The 24,433-nt window shown below is 45.6% G+C and overlaps 2 protein-coding genes across 2 annotated transcripts; one reads left to right on the top strand and one right to left on the bottom strand.

The window, feature by feature from the left end:
• The first annotated feature begins 269 nt into the window (after nt 1–269).
• On the top strand, nt 270–6,178 carry LOC109786352 (beta-glucosidase 4). Its single transcript, XM_020344924.4, has 14 exons — nt 270–584; nt 1,938–2,004; nt 2,085–2,143; nt 2,304–2,379; nt 2,535–2,609; nt 2,683–2,770; nt 2,997–3,222; nt 3,305–3,420; nt 3,616–3,833; nt 4,195–4,229; nt 4,304–4,406; nt 5,042–5,150; nt 5,247–5,461; nt 5,791–6,178. Exons 1-13 carry the CDS (start codon nt 504–506, stop codon nt 5,443–5,445), a joined length of 1,452 nt encoding a protein of 483 aa, XP_020200513.1. The 5' UTR covers nt 270–503; the 3' UTR covers nt 5,446–5,461; nt 5,791–6,178.
• Nucleotides 6,179–9,060: 2,882 nt separating this feature from the next.
• On the bottom strand, nt 9,061–13,060 carry LOC109786351 (formin-like protein 1). Its single transcript, XM_020344922.4, has 4 exons — nt 11,232–13,060; nt 10,942–11,144; nt 10,548–10,795; nt 9,061–10,458 (listed from the first exon to the last, which is right to left on the bottom strand). The coding sequence occupies exons 1-4, from the start codon at nt 12,815–12,817 to the stop codon at nt 9,637–9,639; spliced, it is 2,859 nt and encodes a 952-aa protein (XP_020200511.1). The 5' UTR covers nt 12,818–13,060; the 3' UTR covers nt 9,061–9,636.
• Between the last annotated feature and the right edge of the window lie 11,373 nt (nt 13,061–24,433).

Raw genomic sequence — 24,433 nt, 5'->3', positions numbered from 1 at the left:
ATTATTTCTGGATTTATTTCAGGATTTTCGGCGATTCAGTGAGAGGAGACGTTCTCATCGACGACGAGGCGCCTACGGTGACTTCGTAAATCTCAAGATGATATGTCGCTTAATCTCTCGAAGATGCTCATAGGGGTTGGGTGTGCATGTGTGCGTCCATATTGATGAGTGTATGCGCGTATGTATGAATATTTGCGTCTCTACCGTGTTAAGAAAAAGACACATGAGGGTGGTTTGGTGGGTTTGAGTGAGTTGGAAACCAGATCCAAAGCGGCAGAGAGCGACTACAGTCTGCGGCCGCTCTCCCGCGGACTCGCCTCGCCGGCCCCGGCCGCACCCTCGCCTATATCTACGCGACGCGACCCGGCTCGACCGGACCCCCTCAGTCTCGCTCGCGGCACCTCCCAAACCTTCGCCCACCCACGCGCCTCACGGTCGCGCCGCGCCGGATCGGGATCAAGTCACGCTTTAGCACCACGCGGCCGCTCTTGCCGTCGCCGGGAATGGGGAGCACGGCGGGCGAGGTCACCCGCGCCGACTTCCCCGAGGGCTTCGTCTTCGGCGTCGCCACCTCCGCCTACCAGGTCCGTCTAGACTGTCACTCAACTCTACCGGTGCTAGCAGCTGCCACGGGTACTGCCTTAGCTAGGTTGGTGGATGGTGGCGGTGGCCGGTGGGTCACCGGGTCGCATCTCGGCCGTGGATTGCTGATCCCTGCTCCGCCCCCGCGCCGCTGTGTGGCGTGACAGCGCGTCGCGCTCGCCCGGTAGCCCACGCCAACGACGCCTGTGTACTTTCACTTGGTTGCGGTTGCGCTGCCTTCATGCTGTTGCCGACTTCTCTTTGAAAAAGTGAAGTAGGACAGTGACCGAGCAACGACCCCTCTCCTTCACCAAAAATAGATGAAGCAAATTTATGCGGTTCATATATCTGATTTTTATGCAGTCGAACCAAACGCCCTCTCCTCTAGTAAATTTATCTCAGGCCAAAAAAAGGGAAGCGGCAAAGTGGAAAGTAATCAACAAATTGTAATTCCTTGACTACAAACATATTTATATGGACAGACTTAATATCTACTCCCTCCGTTCCTAAATATAAGTCTTTGGAGAGATTTCACTATAGACCACATACGGAGCAAAATGAATGAATCTACACTCTAAAATGCATCTATATACATCCGTATGTGATTCATAGTGAAATCTCTACAAAGACTTATATTTAGGAACGGAGGGAGTATCAGGGAAATTTATCTTAGGAATGGAGAATCGGCAAGTAGCTGTGAATGGACATGGTAGTCAGAAGTAGAGCACTATTTGCGAATGGAGGCGGTATGCATTTAGTTGGAGATTGGAGAGGAAGAAATATGCACGGGAAAGGAAGGTTGACAGGAAATGATCTTTTCCTCTACTGGCAGAGAAGCCGTAGTTGAACTGACAAAGTAGAGAAGTGGATAGGGGATTTTCCATCCGTATGTTGTCGTAAATGTTCTCCGCTTTTGTTTTCTCTCGGACACGTGTCAAAACACACGTCATTTCGTATTCGAAGAAACGACAAAAAATGCGTTAAGAGAACAGCCAGCCAAAAGACAGAGCAAAATATAACAAAACTGAGCAAATTTTTTCGAGAAAAAAAAACAGAGCTAAAACGGAGCAAATTAAAAGCAAAAACAAGAACAGAGAAGAACTATACGGGAAAGCTGAGAAACGAGTGTCCTCCACCTTGAGGAGGAGAGAGAGAACCATCATATTGTTAGAATTTTGTGTGGGTCCTTGGATGACAAATTGTAGGTTTCACCAGTTTTATCTCCTTGATTCTAACTAATAAAAGAAACAAAAATGAGGTTTTCTGTGATCTATGAATCTATCCTCCTTCCTTTTGTCTAAAACTAGATGCATCTAGCCGTGAACTAATCTTCTTGGCTTTTCCCTTCTATCCAGATTGAGGGGGCAAGAAATGAAGGTGGCAAAGGCGATAGCATATGGGATGTATTTACAGATAACAAAGGTTTGTCTCATCTGGATTCTATTTAAATTTGTTGAAATATATCAATTTAAGTGATAGTTGACATTGAAATGCTTTTTCAGAACGTGTCCTAGACGGATCCTCTGGAGAAGTTGCAGTCGATCATTACCATCGATACAAGGTGTTATTATTGTCATAGCTATCGCACTACTATTATATTTTGTAAAATAAAGTGTTTCTTTGTCTTGCTTGAGAGAGATTGTCTCCTTGGTGCATATGTGTGCACAATATTACCTTGTTTCCTAGATCCCTAATTACTTGTTTGAACTCTTCGGGTACAGGAAGACATTGAGCTCATGGCCAAGTTGGGTTTTGGCGCTTATAGATTTTCCATATCTTGGTCACGGATATTTCCTGGTACATTTCAATTGGTGGATCATGCTTCACATATTAATACATCTCCAAATTGTGTCGCCACAATTCCAGCTTCCCCCTTGATATGTGCATCTTGTTTATTATTATCATTTATCTTCCATACCTCATCTGAGTTTATAAGTTTGCTGTTTCTGCAGATGGCTTAGGGACAGAGATCAATGAGCAAGGAGTTGCTTTCTATAACAACCTTATAGATTTCATGATTGAGAAAGGTGCCACATGATATACCTAATGCCAAAGTTACTATTCATCTAGTTATTCACCACCCATCTGCCCTGACTTCAGGTATTCAGCCTTATGCAACTCTGTATCACTGGGATCTTCCGCATAATCTTCAGAAGACTATGGGGGGTTGGCTTTCGGACAAGATTGTGTAAGTCAATGCAGGCATCTTATCTTTAAACTCTGAATTTGTAAATATAGTTAAATGCCAACACAAAATACTACATGGCATGTTTACCTAAGAAGTAAGAACATTGCTTTATTTCAAAGTGTTCTATCTTTTTTTTTCCGGGATGGGGGGAAAGACCCCTGTCAAAGTGTTCTCGTTTAACTTGGTGTTTCTATATCTGATCGTATTGGTTGTCAAAAAATTTCAGGGAGTACTTCGCATTATATGCAGAAGCTTGCTTTGCAAATTTTGGAGATAGAGTTAAGCATTGGATAACAATCAATGAACCTATTCAAACATGCATTAATGCTTATGCGGTTGGAATATTTGCTCCTGGATTATGTAAAGGTGTAGCTGCTGAACCTTTCTTGGCTGGCCATCACCAGATCTTAGCTCATGCTGCTGCTGTTGATGTCTACAGAAGAAAATTCAAGGCCTGTTAAGTTTCCATTGAAGTATCATCATTGTCAGTTTGTTCGTAGTACCATTGTTTTGCTGATATTTTACATATTATAGGCTAAGCAAGGTGGCCAAGTAGGGTTTGTTATTGATTGTGAATGGGCGGAGCCAATGTCGGACAAAATGGAAGACCAGGCTGCTGCAGCACGGCGCATTGACTTTCAACTTGGATGGTAAAAATTATGCTCACCTATTCAGGGAATACTTAAAAGTCTCATAAATTTGTTACCATTTTCCATAGAACCTATATTTTTTTGTCTCCGCTCAGTGTAACTTCCTGTATTTTAGTATAATGCTGGCGCATCTTCAGATTCATCAAGCTATATGATTTTATGCATGTATCCTGATTATAATTGCTTTTCTTGAAGGTTCCTGGACCCAATATACTTTGGTGATTACCCAGAAAGCATGCGCCAGAGAGTGGGCGAATATCTTCCAAAATTCTCGGAGAAAGACCGTGAATTGATGAGGAACAAAATTGATTTTATTGGATTAAATCACTATACAACAAGAATCATTGGCAATCGGCCTAACCCACAACCACAAGAGATCCATTTTTATCAGGTTGAACAAATAGAGAGATCAGGTACCATGATTCATCTATCAAAGACTTGTCTTTTTTGTTTGGAAAAACAAGCACAGCATCAGCTGAAAGATGCAGGGTTATCTATAAAAACTGCAGTATGTAGACAGCAGGCATGGCAGAAGTATTTCACCTTGCTGATTAGGAAAAACAGCCCTTCTCCACTGCCCATAGAGTCTATTTACCTCTTCCTTACTCTTGGAGAATTGTAAATCAATATACGCATGCAAGACAGAACTACTTTTCTTGCTGAAGTTCGGTCTGAATATTCTGCGCCCACTATATATATGTAAACTTGTCCCTTGCAAGCTATCCTATCCCCAGATTAATATCGTAATGCTGACACTTTATTTCCCTTTGGCAGAAAAATGGAGTAGCGGTGAAGCAATTGGTGAAAGAGTAAAGACTCGACCTCTGTCCATTCATGTAGCTCCAACGATCTCACCTAACATTTCATCTCAATATTTGTGCAGGCTGCGTCTGAGTGGCTTTTAATAGTTCCTTGGGGTATTCGGAAAACAATCAATTATATAGTAAAGAAATACGAAAATCCAATAATATATGTAACAGAGAATGGTAAGGCTTCCACGCTTCTAACATTTTTTCTGGTGCATTTTTTATATTTGAAGTTTCTAATGTTACTTTATTTGAAGTTGTCACATTTCCTCCATATGTTGGTTGAGTGATTAAATCAAATAGCAATTACTTCACATAATGTAGATTATATGGATTAAGTTTGCTTTATTTCCAGTTTATTTTTTTTATCTAGAACTGTTATACTCTGCCTTAGTTGCAGAGATCTTTTGTATTGACCAAACAACCCCGCAGCAGGTTATTTATTCCACCTGTGTGTGCTAGTCTAATTATGGAATATGCATAGGGCCCTTCTTTATCTTCTCTTGGTTACATATTTTTGTACAGAATTTCAAATTCCCGAATTTGTACTGCCACAGAATATTGACAAAATAGATTGGAAAGATAAACACACGACAAATTAAATAGAGTACGACATTGAAGTTTAAAGAACCGACAGGTATACATGTAAATTTGATACAGTGACTTTTTAATATGAAAATAAGAATTTGCTATTCCATTACTTGGTATCCAGCTACCATACTTTTTGTTTGTGTAATGTAATATTTGCTAAACTAAATTAGTAAGTAACCAACCTTGTATATGGATGATGCTCTCATGTAGTTTATTTTCTGTAGGCATGGATGACGAAGACGATCCATCAGCACCAGTTGATCAGTTCTTAAATGACACAAAGAGGGTTAATTTCTTCAAAGGATATGTTGGTGCTGTCGCACAAGCAATAAAGTAAGTTTGTTTCTGCTTGCCGCATAACTAGCACCGTGTAACTAAAACAACCAAAGCAAGTGATGCCACTACCTTTGTTAACTGTTGGCATTACAGGGATGGTGCCGATGTTCGTGGATACTTTGCATGGTCATTCGTGGATAACTTTGAGTGGGCGATGGGATTCACCAAGAGGTTTGGGATTGTCTATGTTGATTACAAGAACGGGCTCTCACGACACCCTAAAGCATCGGCCATGTGGTTCTCGCGGTTCTTGAACGGCGAGGCCGCTGACAGCAAACCTGACACAAACTAAGCTTGCATTCACCAAGGTGCTTAAATTGTACTGGAGCCCTTTCTATCAATGCTATATCAGTCGTATTCGCAGTATCTTTGTAGCAGCTATATCTATCCACAAACCTGACACCGTACATAACATTAATTGATCCTACATTTGTTCCAATGAATGCTTAAAGAGTCAGCATCCCTATCCGCTGCTAATAACTCGCACAATCTAATCTGAACGCATGCTATCTCTGTTGCTACATTCTTGTTGATGTTGGTGTAGTAACTCCGTGAGTTGTGATTCATACACCCCAGTAAGCAATGACCAATGGGGAAGTTTGTTTCTGTTTCTGATGCAACAAACATTTTGCTGCAGGGATGGCACTGACGTTCGCGGATAGTCTGGATGGCCATTCCCGGACAACTTTGAGTCTGCCACATACAGTATACACCAAGAGAGGTTTGGTGCAAGGATGTGCATTGGGGACATTCCGAAGCATCAGTCCTGTACGTGGCTCTCACACCCGTCGAAGACCCAAGACGGCGCGAGCTGAGCCATCTCACAGCAAGTAAATGAACCATTATACAATAGTTGTTTCCCCTGTTGTTGTTGTATCGTACTGCGACTGCCATCTACTCAAAATAATAATCGTAGCCCATCTCAGATACACTTCTGTACGGGCCGCGATTAGTCCATTGGATTGTTGAAATGGATGTTTAAGGGGCCACAGTTCCCTGCTAATAAATTATATGAGTTCATGTCAGCCAACCCTGTTAGACAACGCTGCCTATGTATGTTTGCTACTCTGCTGCTGCTGTATTAGTCCTGTAATGTTTGGCCTTCATAGCCCCTCCTAGGAAGCAATTGCCAGCCGCCAGAAAGTGTGTTTCTCTTCTACTGGAGTTCTTCATTTGAGGAACTCGCTTCTGACAGGCTAGACCCAGCCAAAACCACTTTTTTTTTAACTTTGGTTGATTGGTTGAAGGGCAACGTGGCATGTCACATACAGTAAAATAAAGAGGTGGTTAAAGCATGGATGGGACGGAGGCTATTGGGCCGCTTTCTTCCCTGTTCTGGGGCCGGCCGGCCTTTTCTTTCTTGTGGTATGATGTTTTGCATCCAATGCATTGCAATGCAATGATGGTGCCCTGTCGTGGCCGCGATGATCGCTCTCCGGGGCGCAATGCAATGCCGTTGGTTGCATCGCATTCATTCCCTCACGGCTTTGGGGTGAGAATCAAGCCGTTGGGAGGGGCTCATCACAGCAGCATCCCGTGATTGTGATGCTGGTCCTGATGATTGCTAGATACTGCTCTCTTCTTCTTCATCATATTCTTTCCTTTGCCTTTGTGCGCCCCCTTCTTTTCCTCGTCTTTCACCCATCGCCGGCGAGCCGAAGGTGGTGGCAACCGAGGGAGAAGGTGAGGTTTGCCGGGGACGGAGATGAAGAAGAGTGGCGAGGCGATGGCCGTGACGGCGGCGATAGGTTCTCCATAGGGGTGATAAACTAACAAGGGCAGGTTGATACAAAAACATGTGCCATCACTGTTGCTGTCCTCTCCTTAAACGCCCACAGGCAGGCTGAAGCCAGATGTGTTCCCCAAATCCCCGTACGTCTCCTGCCTGCGCTCTGAAAGCAGCATTGACACGATTTATTCCTCTCATCAGAACTCAGAAGATGCATCGAGCCGTTGAGAGGGCAGCACGTACCTACAGCACCTGCCTGCCTTTAAGGGTGGCTTAGACATGGGATACTCGTACTACTCTGCAACTTTGCCACGACTCAACGTTAAACAAATCATAGGCAAAAGCTTTACATGATTCGCGGCCTCGTGGTGGCCTCTGGCGCCTCACGTGAAACAGCACATTTCTTTCGCATACAATGTGCGTGCTCTGCTCTGCTCAAGCCCGGTGCTCCTTCCTTGAGATGGATGCTCGGTGCCATGACCGGGGAATTTTCCGTGCTCCGAACCAGGGCGCGCTAATGCTCGCGCTCCTACATCGTTGCCACTCCTTCACTGGTCAGCAACGCCTTGATTTCTAGTGCTTGTCTGACAAGGAAGTAGGTAGCTAGGTTCGGCATGGAGGGTGTGCCTCTGTCTGTGTGCTTGAGCTAAAATGGCAACATCGGTCGCCTGACAAAACCTTCATTCTTGGTCAAGCGTCTTCTGGTACCCATATACAGTATTTAGGTTGAATAACCCGTTGATTTTGTGGAACGAGCTGCATGTAGTAGCACATCATTGCGCTCACTGGTTAACTGAGGAGTTCACTGCAAAAGCATCAACCAAAGAACCTGAACCTGAACCTGAACCTGAAAAGAGCTGTGACCAGCAGCCAACAGCGCATTCATAGGATGGATGCATCACTGACAGAGCAGCACGAGTCATCCGCATGTGCGGCGCCTCATGAGCATATGATTGGGCTACATGGAACAACACTGACGGGGCGGCATTGCGAGATTTGGGCAGTGCCGGCCACCCTTTTACTTGGTCTTGGATAGATAGAATCTTGGTGCCCCAGGCCAGAAGCGTGCCATGGATGGGTCCTCCCCTACCTTCCATCTCCAGCCACTAGCCCAGTCCCCAGATCTCCAATAGTATGAGTGTCATCTTCACCCTCTTCCTCCCCTCTCCCTGACTGGCCCGTGCTTCTTAAATGTTTGCCAATCATGGCCTCCTCTTGACCTATGCTACAAACCTGTTCAGCCAAGCCAAATCAGTCAGCCCAAGCCCATGTGTGTGCCTCTAGGCCAAAGCAAAGGCATCATTCATTCTACTGGCAATCGGGTGCCAATAATTCGGTGCCACTAGAGGAGCAAAGCATCCATGCCATGCCATGCATGGGCGCCTAGTGTAGTGTGGGAGACAAAAGGGGGGCCATGTGGGTGAAAAACGGCAAGAAAGGAGGTTGGTACCAAAGGCGGTGAAACGAGCCAATGAGCCCACGCATGGCAATGGCAATGGCAATGGCATGCTCACAATCACAATGCATCCAGCGCAACGCCCACATGCGGATGGGGACCCGGCGATAGCGGCCACCCGAACCACCACCCCACCCCACCCCCACCTTGGTCTTTCCCTCACCATGCTACTACATAGGAGCATTGTACATGCCATGGAAACCATAGTTTTAGCCAAGCACATGGCCATGAAACGCAACAAAATGCCCAGCTTGCTGCTGAACAGCATGGCTCAGGTCCGTGCCAGATGCTCGAACAGGAAGTTTCTTGCACCTCTTGGCCCATAATGAGTGAACTCACTGTAATGAACCGCTCAGCTTCTTTTTGCAGTAGATAAAGTTCTTCCGAAGTTTACAGCACTTCTGCTCTGCCCTGCAGTAGATAACAACATTCTTCTACTGCAGATAAAAGTATGTATGTCAGGATATGCCCTGGTAAAAAGTCTCTGGCTGCATCTTAGTAGTGGTGCTGGTGGGTACAGCAGCTAGTGCATGGTCGTAGTACTCCTATGGACCATTTGTGCAGGCAGGAAATGTGATGCCAAAACACCATCATGAGTGCTCTGCTCTCTGTTTCTTGGCACCACCACCAGACCGGAGTCTCACTCTCATGCTCTTGTTTTGTTTTCTTTCTCAGCTCCATCCGAGTTCAGCAGCTACCATACCCATACACAGCTGTGCAGATTCAGCAAAGTTTTGAAATATTTACAGCATTTTCACTACTAAACATGCATTTTGAAATTTGTTTACAGCATTGCTCGGGGCGACGAATAATTCGACATCTGATTTACCCACCGCTCCATGTTAATGTGCAGAATTTGAGACCACATACATACATACATACATGAACTGCTTAATTATTTTTCCTCCTCTGATGTCTGACCTAAAGCCTTTTGTCCCTTCTTATATATCGGAATAAATATTTGCAAAAAACTTGTACATTCTATATTCTACAGGTACAAAAAGTCAGGAAAGAAAGGGATGAACAGGACCGCCGCCATCGGTGTTCGTGCGTGCGGGTGTCGAGCGTCGGGCACAGTGTTAGGGGGTGCTCAGCTACCTCCAACTCACCTGAGCTTTACCGCGCCATTGCCATATGGCATGTTGGATAGATGCCGGTGCTAGTTTGTTGAAGTTCCGGTGCCAGGGGTGTTCAGGCCCAGGCTGCCACCCTGTTGAGTTGTCCTTGTGTAGTTCCCGCTCTCTGGCGGTTTCCTCATTGATGGTCCATGAAAAATTCTATTGGGAGATTACTGGTGGTCAGGGCGACGACGCGACCGAGCTCTCGTCGTCGGAGATTCCAGCTCTCAACGCGTGAATCCTCGGGAACAACTGCGGCATCATCGGGTTGACGGGCACCGGGAAATGGCGCACGGAGCTGGCGATCGTGCGGTCATTGATCCTGCCGACCTCTCTGCACACCTGAGTGAGCACCGAGAGGAAATCCCTGACCACCATGAAGATCCTGAAAGGATGAGCCTCCTCTTTCGCGGAGTCGCCATGGAAGTACTCGGTGATCTCCTTCACGAGCGACAGCGCGACGCTCTCCTGAGCTTGAACCCTGAGGATCTCGTCGTCGGCCTTCTTCAGGAACTTCTGCATCGTGTCATGGAACCTCCATGCGTCGTCCCTCGTGTTCAGCTCTTCATTCAACCGCAACACCTCGGTGATCTTCTCTATTCCTCCTGCGAGTTTCGCGACATAGCTGCTTAGCACGTCGGAGTCCATTGCCGCCGCCTTCTTGACGCTGCTGAGCTCGTTCCCGAGGCCAGCCACCACTTGGAGGCCGAGCTTTTTGCACTCAAGCTCGTCTCGGAGAGGGTTCGCAAGAGTTCTTGGCGTTGATTGGTTGCTGGCAGAGAGACGGGAACCCTCTGTCCGGATGATCTCCTGCACGACGAAATGCAGAAGGGTTGTCTTGCCATCGGTGCCTTTGACATCAGCCAATTTGAGCAGAGTGTCAAGCTTGAATGCATGCGCATCGCCGCGATTTGTGCCAACATTCATCCTGTTGCCAGTCTTGAGAATGGCCTCCAGTAGCTTCAGAAATAGTCTGCTGTTCCTAAGCTCATCGCAAGCAGCCTGTCAAACGAAGAATGATCATTTAACTAATAAAACAGAGCAGCGGTGGCGAGTAAAAGTGGAGGTGCTAGGAAAATAATGATGCTCACCTCAAGGATCTCAAAGTTGTTCTTCAAGTACTTGACCTCTGATTCAAAGTTAGCAATATAAAGCATTGCGTCTACTCTTTTGAAAGCAAAAGGCACATCAAGAACCGCCTTAAGGAACTTTTCGGAAGGGCCAAGCTTAATAGGAGATGTCTCTTCTTTGAATTCTCTCAGCTTGATCTCCTCTTCCTTGGTAGGAGCCATCTTTAGCAAGGTCTCCAGTAAATCTGCTCCGAAGTTCTGCGTGTTACCTGTAGAGAAGGCACATAGCAAATTGGTAAGCATATTAGTGGAGGCTGGATGATGCAAACATCTCAAATTCTCAACACAATGCAGTATAGAGCTCATCAGGAAATGATGCAAACATCTCAAATTTAAGGAATTTAGTCTTGTTCACCTTCGCAGAGGGCCTCGCAGACCTCCTCCTTGGTTACATTCAGAGCGCGCAGCAAGATGGCGATGTTCTGTGCCTTCTTTGGATCCAGCAGCACCTTGTTCTCCGCCTTGGGCGTCGGCAGAGCTGGCCTCTTTGTCGCCTCCTTGGGTGCCGCATTCGCCGGATTGCAGATGAACAGCGTCTCGATCATCTCCTCATTCACCCTGCAATAATTCAGCTAAATAGATCAGCAAACCAATGAAGAACAAACTTTGGTCTGAGAAAAGATGGAAATTTGGCAGAGCACTCACTGGAATGAGCTGGATTTGAGCTGATCCCACACCATGGCTCGGTCGGAGCTGGCCCGGACCTTGTCCCAGTGCAGGGGCTTCAGCTTCGGCCGCGGCGTGGTCTCCTCGGACTTGTCGACGTGGTCCGCATTGTCCTGCAGCCGTCCGGGGAAAGCGTCGGTGGGTGGAACGCTCCTGGAATTGGCGGCTTGGGGTGGCGGAGACAGCGCTGGCGACATGGCCTCTTTCGACATGCCGGGCTTGCGAACGCGGCTCTCCCAGTAGCCCAACGGCGGCGGAGGAGGCGGCGGAGGCGGAGGAGGTTGTCCGCGCGTGCTTGTCGGTGGGGCTGGTGGCTGGGTGAATGGGTTTTTTGGCATGGTGTCGGTGGCGGATCTGAGAGCTGGCGGCGTGCTCACGAGTGGAGAGGACGGTGGCGATGGGGACGGTGGTTTCCGGCGAGGAGGCGGCGGCGGTGGCAGTGTCGGCGCGAAAGGAGGGGGTGGGGGTGGAGGCGTCGGTGGCATGCCAAAGACGTCGCGCGCGCTCTCGGATCTTGCCTTGGCGGAGCGGCGGCACGACTGGCCGGGGCTGGACAGGAGAGGCGGGGAGGAAGGTGCAGGGGACATCGTCGCCCCGGGCGAAGACGGGTACGACGGCGTACTGACGGCCGATCCCGGCGAGGGGGTCCTGGAGCGGTCGCGCGCGGCCACGGCGGCCTGGACCGCCGCGGCGAGCGTCCGTTGCGAGCCCGACGCCTTGGACGATCCTCGCGGCGAGTAGAATTCCTCGTCCCCGGACGACGGGGAGGACCCGCCGATGCCAGGGCTTCTCGACCCGGCCGGCCCGCATTGCCGCCCCACCAGCGGCGGCAGAGGGCGGAGCTCCGGCGACCCGCCGGAGCTCCGAGACACCTCGTCCCCGGACGAGGTGGTGTCGCTGCTCTTGCCGTCCTCCCTGCCGGCCAAGGTGCCCACGTAGAGGAACTCGGCCGACGGGGCCGTGGACGCCGCCGTGGTCGCCGGCGCGCCCCTGCCGCTCCCGCCGAACTCGTCGCGCGCGAAGAGGCTGGCCCGCTCCGGGTGCAGGAACTTGCTCTCCCCGCCGCCGACGCACCCGCCCCCGACCCCGCGGCCGGCATTGGTGCGCCGGCGCTTGAAGAAGAAGGCGATGGAGAGGCCGAGCACGGCGACGGTGAGCAGCGGCAGCAGGATGGCCGGGACGAGCTTGGAGCTCTTGGACGACTTGTTGCCTCCCGAGCCCGCGCGGGCGCCGTCGGAGGGCGCGGCCGTGGCGCTCCCCGCGGGGGTGCTGGGGTTGGGGAGCACGAGCGCGGGGTACGTGGGCTGCTCCGGCGCGGTCGGCGTGCCCGGCGGCGGGGGCGGCGCCTGCAGCGTGGGGAAGAAGGGCGGCGCCGGGCCCGGCGGCGCCTGCGACGGCGGCGCGGCGGACGACGGGTCCGGCACGAAGGGCTGGTGCAGCTGCCTCCTCGCGGTGGCCGCCGGAGCGCGGCCGTCGACGGCGCGAGAGGAGGAGGTGAGCAGGATCGGCAGCAGTATGAGCAGCGGCAGCAGCCCCCGGCGGCGGGGACGCCGTAAGGATGGCATCCTCACGGGAGAAGCAAGCTGAATTCCGCGTCCGCGACAGATCTTGAGAGGTAGAGAGAGAAAGAGGGTAGAGAGAGAGGGAGAGTGAGGGGAGAGGAGGTGGGAGAGGAGTGTGCGTGGTGGCGACGGTGGTGAGGAATACAGCTAGCTTTACGTGGAGGGTGGAGGAGTATTTTGGATGGATCTCTCTTTCTCCTCTACGCGCACTCTCCCGGTCTCCCCCACTGCGCCTCGATCGCTCTTCCTCTTGGCACCGTGGAATGGAGGTTGGGAATTTTTTTCTTCCCTTTCCGGTTTTTCCCTACCGAGCTAAGCATTCCCGGGCGGGGGGTTGGTCATCGCCACCGGCGCCGGTTTTAATTTAGAGAGGCGGCGTGGGTGGTGGTGGTGGTGGTTGCTGCTGAGCTCGGCATGCGTTAATTTGTTCTCATTCCTTGGCCGTTTCCGGCTAGTTTAGCAGGGCATAACCCTTGTTTATTACCACCATTAATAACTACGTATTGGATGCTCTAAAAAAATAACTACGTACTGGAGGGAGAGTTGTTGGAGAGGAAAGGCAAAGTGCAATGTGGTGTGTAATGTGCAGTGTAGTGTGGAACAGCAACAGGCACGAGCGGGCTCAAGTTTTATATGCGTCGTGTGCCTTTGTTGCTGATCACCAAACCAGTGACCAGCGCCAGCTGGTGTAGCGCTGGTGTTGTTGTTGTTTTTCCTTTCTGGTTGGTTAGAAGTGTGCTTGGAGTTCGAGTTAGCGTGCGGTTGGATTGTTGAACTATATATTGGAGGAGAGAGTTGCAATGGTTTCCTACATTGGAATTGCTTAATTAGGGCCGTCTAGGGAATTGCTTAACTATTGTGCCGTTTTTGCCACCTATATCCTTTATTTTCTTTTTTATTCATTTATTTATATGGTTTTAAGTGTATCAATTGTATAATTATATTTCTTGAAACAAAAATGTATACTTGTTGCAATTGTAGCAATTTGGTGGGGGCATTAGAACTGACTGGAACTTTTTTCGAATTTTTAGTCACATGTGCTATATATTCGCCCCGTTGTTGTTCCTATTAATTAATTAGGCCAATGATGCTCCGGGGAGCAGTTAATATGAAGCGAAGGCCTTTCCGGGGATGTCGTGCGTACGACCATCTATGGGATCATGGCGACCCCTTTGCGGTTCGACTGGAGGGATCGACAGGCACAAAAAGCAGGGGTGGCAGAGAGCGCACGGTGTTTACCCAGGTTGGGGCCGCTATGAAGCGTAAAAAATTGCTCCTGCTTTGTGTCTCGATTGTGTATATGAGTCCAGCTACAAGGAGCGCACGTTCGGCAAGGTGCTCGGGAAATGCAGCTACGCGCGTAGCTGTTGATCCCCAAACCAGTGACTGACCCATGCCAGCTAGCGTCGCTATTTTTCTTTTGTCGTTGGTTATAAGTGTGATTGGAGTTCGAGTTAGCGTGCGATTGAATTGTTGAACTATATATTGGAGGAGGGAGTTGCAATGGTTTTCTACATTGGAATTGCTTAATTGTAGCCATCTAGGTTTTGTAAGTTTTCAACACTTTTCTTCTTCTTCTTCGAGAATAATGTGTCAATCACTACTGTGTCGTTTTTGTCACCTATATTCTTTATTTTCTTTTTATTTGTTTATTTATCTGGTTTTAAGTGTGTCAATTGTATAATTATATTTGTTGACAAAAATGAATACTTGTTGCAATTGTAGCAATTTCGTGGGGGGCATTAGAACTGACTATTTTTTCGAATTTTTAGTCACATGTGCTATGTATTGGCCCCGTTGTTGTTCCTATTAATTAATTAGGCCAATGATGCTCCGGGGAGCAGTTAATATGAAGCGAAGGCCTTTCCGGGGATGTCGTGTGTACGGCCATCTATGGGATCATGGCGACCCCTTTGCGGTTCGACTGGAGGGATCGACAGGCACAAAGAGCAGGGGCGGCAAAGAACACATGGTGTTTACCCAGGTTGGGGCCGCTATGAAGCATAAAACATTACTCCTGCTTTGTGTATCCATTGTGTATATGAGTCCGGCTACAAGGAGAGCATGTCCAGCAAGGTGCCCGGGAAATGCAGCTACGCGCGTAGCTGTTGATCACCAAACCAATGACTAACCCATGCCAGCTGGCGTCGCTGTTTTTCTTTTGTGGTTGGTTAGAAGTGTGCTTGGAGTTCGAGTTAGCGTGCGGTTGGATTGTTGAACTATATATTGGAGGAGGGAGTTGCGATGGTTTTCTACATTGGAATTGCTTACTTGTAGCCATCTAGGTTTTATAAGTTTTCAACACTTTTCTTCTTCTTCTTCTTCTCCGAGAATAATGTGTCAATCACTACTGTGTCATTTTTTTCACCTATATTCTTTATTTTAGTATTTTATTTGTTTATTTATCCAGTTTTAAGTGTATCAATTGTATAATTATATTTGTTGAATAAAATGTATACTTGTTGCAATTGTAGCAATTTCGTAGGGGGCATTAGAACTGACTGATTTTTTTCGAATTTTTAGTCACATGTGCTATATATTGGCCCCGTTGTTGTTCCTATTAATTAATTAGGCCAATGATGCTCCGGGGAGCAGTTAATATGAAGCGAAGGCCTTTCTGGGGATGTCGTGTGTACGACCATCTATAGGATCACGACGACCCCTTTGCGGTTCGACTGGACGGATCGACAGGCACAAAGAGCAGGGGCGGCAGAGAACGCACGGTATTTACCTAGGTTGGGGCCGCTATGAAGCGTAAAACATTAATCCTGCTTTGTGCATTGATTGTGTATATGAGTCCGGCTACAAGGAGTGCACGTCCGGCTACAAGGAGTGCACGTCCGGCAAGGTGCCCGGGAAATGCAGCTACGCGCGTAGCTGTTGATCACCAAACCAGTGACTGACCCATGCCAGCTGGCGTCACTGTTTTTCTTTTGTGGTTGGTTAGAAGTGTGCTTGGAGTTCGAGTTAGCGTGCGGTTGGATTGTTGAACTATATACTGGAGGAGGGAGTTGGAATGGTTTTCTACATTGGAATTGCTTAATTGTAGCCATCTAGGTTTTGTAAGTTTTCAACACTTTTCTTCTTCTTCTTCTTCTTCTTCTTCAAAAATAATGTGTCAATCACTACTGTGTCGTTTTTGTCACCTATATTCTTTATTTTCTTTTTTATTTGTTTATTTATCTGGTTTTAAGTGTATCAATTGTATAATTATATTTGTTGACAAAAATGAATACTTGTTGCAATTGTAGAATTTTCATGGGGGGCATTAGAACTGACTATTTTTTCGAATTTTTAGTCACATATGCTATGTATTGGCCCCGTTATTGTTCCTATTAATTAATTAGGCCAATGATGCTCCGGGGAGCAGTTAATATGAAGCGAAGGCCTTTCCGGGGATGTCGTGTGTACAACCATCTATGGGATCACGGCGACCCATTTGCGGTTCGACTGGAGGGATCGACAGGCACAAAGAGCAGGGGCGGCAGAGAACGCACGGTGTTTACCCAGGTTGGGGCCGCTATGAAGCATAAAACATTACTCCTGCTTTGTGTATCCATTGTGTATATGAGTCCAGCTACAAGGAGCGCACGTCCAGCAAGGTGCCCGGGAAATGCAGCTACGCGCGTAGCTGTTGATCACCAAACCAATGACTGGCCCATGCCAGCTGGCGTCGCTGTGTTTCTTTTGTGGTTGGTTAGAAGTGTGCTTGGAGTTCGAGTTAGCATGCGGTTGGATTGTTGAACTATATATTGGAGGAGGGAGTTGCAATGGTTTTCTACATTGGAATTGCTTACTTGTAGCCATCTAGGTTCAAGTTTTCAACACTTTTCTTCTTCTTCTTCTTCTTCTTCGAGAATAATGTGTCAATCACTACTGTGTCATTTTTGTCACCTATATTCTTTATTTTAGTATTTTATTTGTTTATTTATCTGGTTTTAAGTGTATCAATTGTATAATTATATTTGTTGAATAAAATGTATACTTGTTGCAATTGTAGCAATTTCGTGGGGGGCATTAGAACTGACTGATTTTTTTCGAATTTTTAGTCATATGTGCTATATATTGGCCCCGTTGTTGTTCCTATAAATTAATTAGGCCAATGATGCTCCGGGGAGCAGTTAATATGAAGCGAAGGCCTTTCCGGGGATGTCGTGCGTACGACCATCTATAGGATCACGACGACCCCTTTGCGGTTCGACTGGAGGGATCGACAGGCACAAAGAGCAGGGGCGGCAGAGAACGCACGGTATTTACCTAGGTTGGGGCCGCTATGAAGCGTAAAACATTAATCCTGCTTTGTGCATTGATTGTGTATATGAGTCTGGCTACAAGGAGTGCACGTCCGGCAAGGTGCCCGGGAAATGCAGCTACGCGCGTAGCTGTTGATCACCAAACCAGTGACTGACCCATGCCAGCTGGCGTCGCTGTTTTTCTTTTGTGGTTGGTTAGAAGTGTGCTTGGAGTTCGAGTTAGCGTGCGGTTGGATTGTTGAACTATATATTGGAGGAGGGAGTTGGAATGGTTTTCTACATTGGAATTGCTTAATTGTAGCCATCTAGGTTTTGTAAGTTTTCAACACTTTTCTTCTTCTTCTTCGAAAATAATGTGTCAATCACTACTGTGTCGTTTTTGTCACCTATATTCTTTATTTTATTTTTTATTTGTTTATTTATCTGGTTTTAAGTGTATCAATTGTATAATTATATTTGTTGACAAAAATGAATACTTGTTGCAATTGTAGAATTTTCATGGGGGGCATTAGAACTGACTATTTTTTCGAATTTTTAGTCACATATGCTATGTATTGGCCCCGTTATTGTTCCTATTAATTAATTAGGCCAATGATGCTCCGGGGAGCAGTTAATATGAAGCGAAAGCCTTTCCGGGGATGTCGTGTGTACGACCATCTATGGGATCACGGTGACCCATTTGCGGTTCGACTGGAGGGATCGACAGGCACAAAGAGCAGGGGCGGCAGAGAACGCACGGTGTTTACCCAGGTTGGGGCCGCTATGAAGCATAAAACATTACTCCTGCTTTGTGTATCCATTGTGTATATGAGTCCAGCTACAAGGAGCGCACGTCCAGCAAGGTGCCCGGGAAATGCAGCTACGCGCGTAGCTGTTGATAACCAAACCAATGACTGACCGATGCCAGCTAGCGTCACTGTTTTTCTTTTGTGGTTGGTTAGAAGTGTGCTTGGAGTTCGAGTTAGCGTGCGGTTGGATTGTTGAACTATATATTGGAGGAGGGAGTTGCGATGGTTTTCTACATTGGAATTGCTTAATTGTAGCCATCTAGGTTTTGTAAGTTTTCAACACTTTTCTTCTTCTTCTTCTTCGAGAATAATGTGTCAATCACTACTGTGTCGTTTTTGTCACCTATATTCTTAATTTTAGTATTTTATTTGTTTATTTATCTAGTTTTAAGTGTATCAATTGTATCATTATATTTTTTGACAAAAATGTATATTTGTTGCAATTGTAGCAATTTCGTGGGGGGCATTAGAACTGACTGATTTGTTTCGAATTTTTAGTCACATGTGCTATATATTGGCCCCGTTGTTGTTCCTATTAATTAATTAGGCCAATGATGCTCTGGGAAGCAGTTAATATGAAGAGAAGGTCTTCCCGGGGTTGTCGTCCGTACGACCATCTATGGGATCACGACGACCCCTTTGCGGTGCGACTGGAGGGATCGACAGACACAAAGAGCAGGGGCGGCAGGGAACGCACGGTGTTTACCCAGGTTGGGGCCGCTATGAAGCGTAAAACATTACTCACGCTTTGTGTATTGATTGTGTATATGAGTCCGGCTACAAGGAGCGCATATCCGGCAAGGTGCCCGAGAAATGTAGCTACGCGCGTAGCTGTTGATCACTAAACCAGTGACTGACCCATGCCAGTTAGGGTCGCTGTTTTTCTTTTGTGGTTGGTTAGAAGTGTGCTTGGAGTTCGAGTTAGCATGCGGTTGGATTGTTGAACTATATATTGGAGGAGGGAGTTGCAATGGTTTTCTACATTGGAATTGCTTAATTGTAGCCATCTAGGTTTTGCAAGTTTTTAACGCTTTTCTTCTTCTTCTTCTTCAAGAATAATGTGTCAATCACTACTGTGTCAGTTTTGTCACCTATATTCTTTATTTCGTTTTTTATTCGTTTATTATCTGGTTTTAAGAGTATCTATTGTATAATTATATTTGTTGCCAAAAATGTATACTTGTTGCAATTGTAGCAATTTCGTGGGGGCATTAGAACTGACTGATTTTTTTTGATTTTTTAGTCACATGTGCTATGTATTGGCCCCGTTGTTGTTCCTATTAATTAATTAGGCCAATGATGCTCTGGGAAGCAGTTAATATGAAGAGAAGGCCTTCCCGGGGTTGTCGTCCGTACGACCATCTATGGGATCACGACGACCCCTTTGCGGTGCGACTGGAGGGATCGGCAGACACAAAGAGCAGGGGCGGCAGGGAACGCACGGTGTTTACCCAGGTTGGGGCCGCTATGAAGCGTAAAACATTACTCATGCTTTGTGTATTGATTGTGTATATGAGTCCGGCTACAAGGAGCGCATATCCGGCAAGGTGCCCGAGAAATGTAGCTACGCGCGTAGCTGTTGATCACTAAACCAGTGACTGACCCATGCCAGTTGGGGTCGCTGTTTTTCTTTTGTGGTTGGTTAGAAGTGTGCTTGGAGTTCGAGTTAGCATGCGGTTGGATTGTTGAACTATATATTGGAGGAGGGAGTTGCAATGGTTATCTACATTGGAATTGCTTAATTGTAGGCAGCTAGGTTTTGTAAGTTTTCAACACTTTTCTTCTTCTTCTTCTTCTTCTTCTTCTTCTTGAATAATGTGTCAATCACTACTGTGTCGTTTTTCTCACCTGTATTCTTTATTTTCTTGTTTTATTCGTTTATTTATCTGGTTTTAAGTGTATCAATTGTATAATTATATTTGTTGACAAAAATGTATACTTGTTGCAATTGTAGCAATTTCGTGGGGGCATTAGAACTGACTCATTTTTTTCGAATTTTTAGTCACATGTGCTATGTATTGTCCCCGTTGTTGTTCCTATTAATTAATTAGGCCAATGATGCTCCGGGGAGCAGTTAATTTGAAGCGAAGGCTTTTCCGGGGATGTCGTGCATACGACCATCTATGGGACCACGGCGACCCCTTTGCGGTTCGACTGGAGGGATCGACAGGCACAAAGAGGAGGGGCGGCAGAGAATGCACAGTTTTTACCCAGGTTCAGGCCGCTACGAAGCGTAAAACATTACTCCTGCTTTGTGTATTGATTGTGTATATGAGTCCGGCTACATGGAGCGCACGTCCGGCAAGGTGCTCGGGAAATGCAGCTACGCGCGTAGCTGTTGATCACCAAACCAGTGACTGACCCATGCCAGCTGGTGATACGTCTCCAATGTATCTATAATTTTTGATTGATCCATGCTATTATATTATCTGTTTTGGATCTTTTATATGCATTAATATGCTATTTAATATATTTTTTATCGACTAACCTATTAACCTAAAGCCTAGTGCCAGTTTCTGTTTTTTTCCTTGTTTTGAGCTTCGCAGAAAAGGAATACTAAACAGAGTCCAAACGGAATAAAACTTCACGATGATTTTTCTTGGACCAGAAGACACCCAGGAGACTTGGAGTCCATGTCAGAAGAGCCACGAGGCGGCGACAAGGGTGGAGGGCGCGCCCCTACCTTCTGGGCCCCTCGGTGACCCCCTGACCTAGATCTTCCTCCTATATATTTGCAAATATTCCCAAACCACCAGAAGCATCCACAAAAACACTTTTCCACCGCCGCAACCTTCTGTTCCCGTGAGATCCCATCTAGGGACCTTTTCCGGCACCCTGCCAGAGGGGGATTCGATCACGGAGGGCATCTACATCAACTCTATTGCCCCTCCGATGAAGCGTGAGTAGTCCACCACAGATCTACGGGTCCATAGCTAGTAGCTAGATGGCTTCTTCTCACTCTTTGATTCTCAATACCATGTTCTCCTCGATGTTCTTGGAGATCTATCCGTTGTAATCTTCTTTTGCGGTGTGTTTGTCGAAATCCGATGAAATGTGGATTTATGATCAGCTTATCTATGAATATTATTTGAATCTCCTCTGAATTCTTATATGCATGATTTGGTATCTTTGTATTTCTCTTTGAATTGTTGGTTTGGTTTGGCCAACTAGATTGGTTTTTCTTGCAACGAGAGAGGTGCTTAGCTTTGCGTTGAATCTTGCGATGTCCTCACCCAGCGACAAAGTAGGGGTAGTGAGGCACGTATAGCATTGTTGCCATCGAGGATAAATAGATTGGGGTTTCATCATATTGCTTGAGTTAATTCCTCTACATCATGTCATCTTACTTAATGCGTTACTCTGTTCTTTATGAACTTAATACTCTAGATGCTGGCAGGAGTCGGTCGATGTGTGGAGTAATAGTAATATATGCAGAATCGTTTTGGTCTACTTGACACGGACGTGATGCCTATATTGCATAATCATTGCCTTGGATATCGTAATAACTTTGCGCTTTTCTATCAATTGCTCGACAGTAATTTGTTCACCCACCATATTATTTGCCTTCAAGAGAGAAGCCTCTAGTGAAACCTATGGCCCCGGGTCTATTTTCCATCATATTAGTTTCCGATCTTCTATTTTCCATCATATTAGTTTCCGATCTACTATTTTGCAATTTTTACTTTCAGATCTATAAATCAGAAAACCCAAAAATATTTTATCTTTTGTTTATCTATCTCTATCAGATCTCACTTTTGCAAGTGGCCGTGAAGGGATTGACAACCCCTTTATCACATCGGGTGCAAGTGCTTGATTGTTAGTGTAGGTATTGGTGATTTCTGCGTTCTTCTCCTACTGGATTGATAACTTGGTTCTCAAACTGAGGGAAATACTTATCTCTACTTTGCTGCATCACCCTTTCCTCTTTAAGGGAAAAACCAACGCAAGCTCGAGAAGTAGCAGGAAGAATTTCTGGCTCCGTTGCCGGGGAGATCTACGCCAAGTCAAGACATACCAAGTACCCATCATAAAACTCTCATCTCTTGCATTACATTCTTTGTCATTCGCCTCTCGTTTTCCTCTCCCCCACTTCTAAAATGATTTTCGAAAAGATTCGCCCTTTTCTTCGCCCTTCTTCCGTTTGTCTTTTCGTTTGCTTTTTGTTTGCCCATTTGCTAGATTGGTTTGTTGTCACTATGTCTGAATCTGGGGAGGTTATTGTCGAAAATCTTGAGGAAAAACTTGGATCTTGTTCTTTGGATCATGAAACTGAAACTCCTCCTAATTACAAAACAAAAACTTTTTGCGTGGGGGGTGGTAATATTATTGGAAAAATTGTTATTCAAGAATTCTTTGATTGTACGGGATCTATGCATATTAGTAAAAGATCTATTCTTCTCGATACAAATTGCTATGCGGATGCCATTGTTATGCTCGTTGAGAAATTAGAAAGAAAATTTGTGCACATTCACCCTGCTTTGGAAAAGGTGTTGTACGAGCTTCCCAATATTTGACATTGTTATTCACCGTCATCTTTATGCAAGAATTTGATTTTATAATACAAGAAGCTAGGGATATTTTTGCTTTCTATAATAAAGATGTTGCACACCCTCCGATTGAAGATATCCTCCATGATAAAGAAACTATGAGTAGTTTGGAATCTAGGGATTATCAATCTTATAGCGAGAATCTTAGGAGGAGAGTTCCCTATTTAGAAATCTCTCAAGCTTTGTACCTTGAGACCAACGAGGAATTTGATTGGATTACAAGGGGAATTTATGTAGTATTTAATAAGGATTGGTTGAATAAGATGATGAAAGAACTCGTTAAAAACGAGATACGTGTTCCGTATGATGATATATATGGTGATGATCCTGATTATAGGTTTATGAATGTCAAAATCACTAGTCAAAGTCCTTTTCATGATTTTAGTTCGTCTACTAGAAAGGAAATAGAGGAAAGCATAGATTTGTTACGACGAGTTTTGGAGGATTTGATGAGAAAAGAATTACATACCAAAGATGACAATACCTAGATCTATGTTTTATGCCTAGCTAAGGGCGTTAAACAATAGCACTTGTTGGGAGGCAACCCAATTTTATTTTTATTTTTGCTTTTTTTTTCTGTTTTTATTAAATAATTCATCTAGCCTCTGGTTAGATGTGTTTTTTTAATTAGTGTTTGTGCCAAGTAAGACCTTTGGGATGGCTTACGGTGATGTTGATTTGATCTTGCTGAAAAACAGAAACTTTTGCGCCCAGAAAAATAATTTTCATAATTCACAGAAGCGTGCTTTTGAACTGAATTTTTTACACAAGATTGATATATAAATTTCCCATGTTGTTATAATTTTTCAGAATTTTTGGAGTTACAAAAGTATTCGAAGTATTCAGATTGCTACAGACTGTTCTGTTTTGACAGATTCTGTTTTTCTTGTGTTGTTTGCTTATTTTGATGAATCTATGGGTAGTATCGGGGGGTATGAACCATGGAGAAGTTGAAATACAGTAGATATTACACCAATATAAATAAAGAATGAGTTCACAACAGTATCAAAAGTGGTGATTTATTTTCTTATACTAACGGATCTCATAATATTTTCTGTTGAGTTTTGTGTTGTGAAGTTTTCAAGTTTTGGGTAAGGATTTGATGGACTATGGAATAAGGAGAGGCAAGAACCTAAGCTTGGGGATGCCCAAGGCACCCCAAGATAATATTCAAGGACAACCAAGAGCCTAAGCTCGGGGATGCCCCGGAAGGCATCCCCTCTTTCGTCTTCGTCTATCGGTAACTTTACTTGAGGCTATATTTGTATTCACCACATGATATGTGTTTTGCTTTGAGCGCCTTGTATGATTTGAGTCTTTGCTTTTTAGTTTACCATAATCATCCTTGCTGTACACACCTTTTGAGAGGGACACACATGAATCGTGATTTATTAGAATACTCTATGTGCTTCACTTATATCTTTTGAGCTAGGCAATTTTGCTCTAGTGCTTCACTTATATCTTTCTAGAGCACGGCAGTGGTTTTATTTTATAGAAATTGTTGAACTCTCATGCTTCACTTATATTATTTTGAGAGTCTTTCTAAACAGCATGGTAATTTTCTTAGGTTATGAATTTAGTCCTAATATGATGGGCTTCCTCAAATGCCACAAGTCTTCATGAGCAAGCAAGTTGGATGCACACCCACTTAGTTTCTTTTTGAGCTTTCATAGACTTATAGCTCTAGTGCATCTGTTGCATGGCAATCCCTACTCCCTCATATTGATATATATTGATGGGCATCTCCATAGCCCGTTGATACACCAAGTTGATTTGAGACTATCTCCTTCTTTTTATCTTCTCCACAACCACCATATTTTATTCCACCTATAGTGCTATGTCCATGGCTCACGCTCATGTATTGCGTGAAAGTTGAAAAAGTTTGAGAACATCAAAAGTATGAAACAATTGCTTGGCTTGTCATCGGGGTAGTGCATGATTTGAATATTTTGTGTGATGAAGATGGAGCATAGCTAGACTATATGATTTTGTAGGGATAACTTTCTTTGGCCATGTTATTTTGAGAAGACA

The sequence above is a fragment of the Aegilops tauschii genome, chromosome 3, assembly GCF_002575655.3.
Source record: "Aegilops tauschii subsp. strangulata cultivar AL8/78 chromosome 3, Aet v6.0, whole genome shotgun sequence".
NCBI lineage: Eukaryota > Viridiplantae > Streptophyta > Magnoliopsida > Poales > Poaceae > Aegilops > Aegilops tauschii.
Note: the sequence above shows the minus strand (reverse complement) of the source record. Positions and strands in the feature narration are given on the sequence as shown.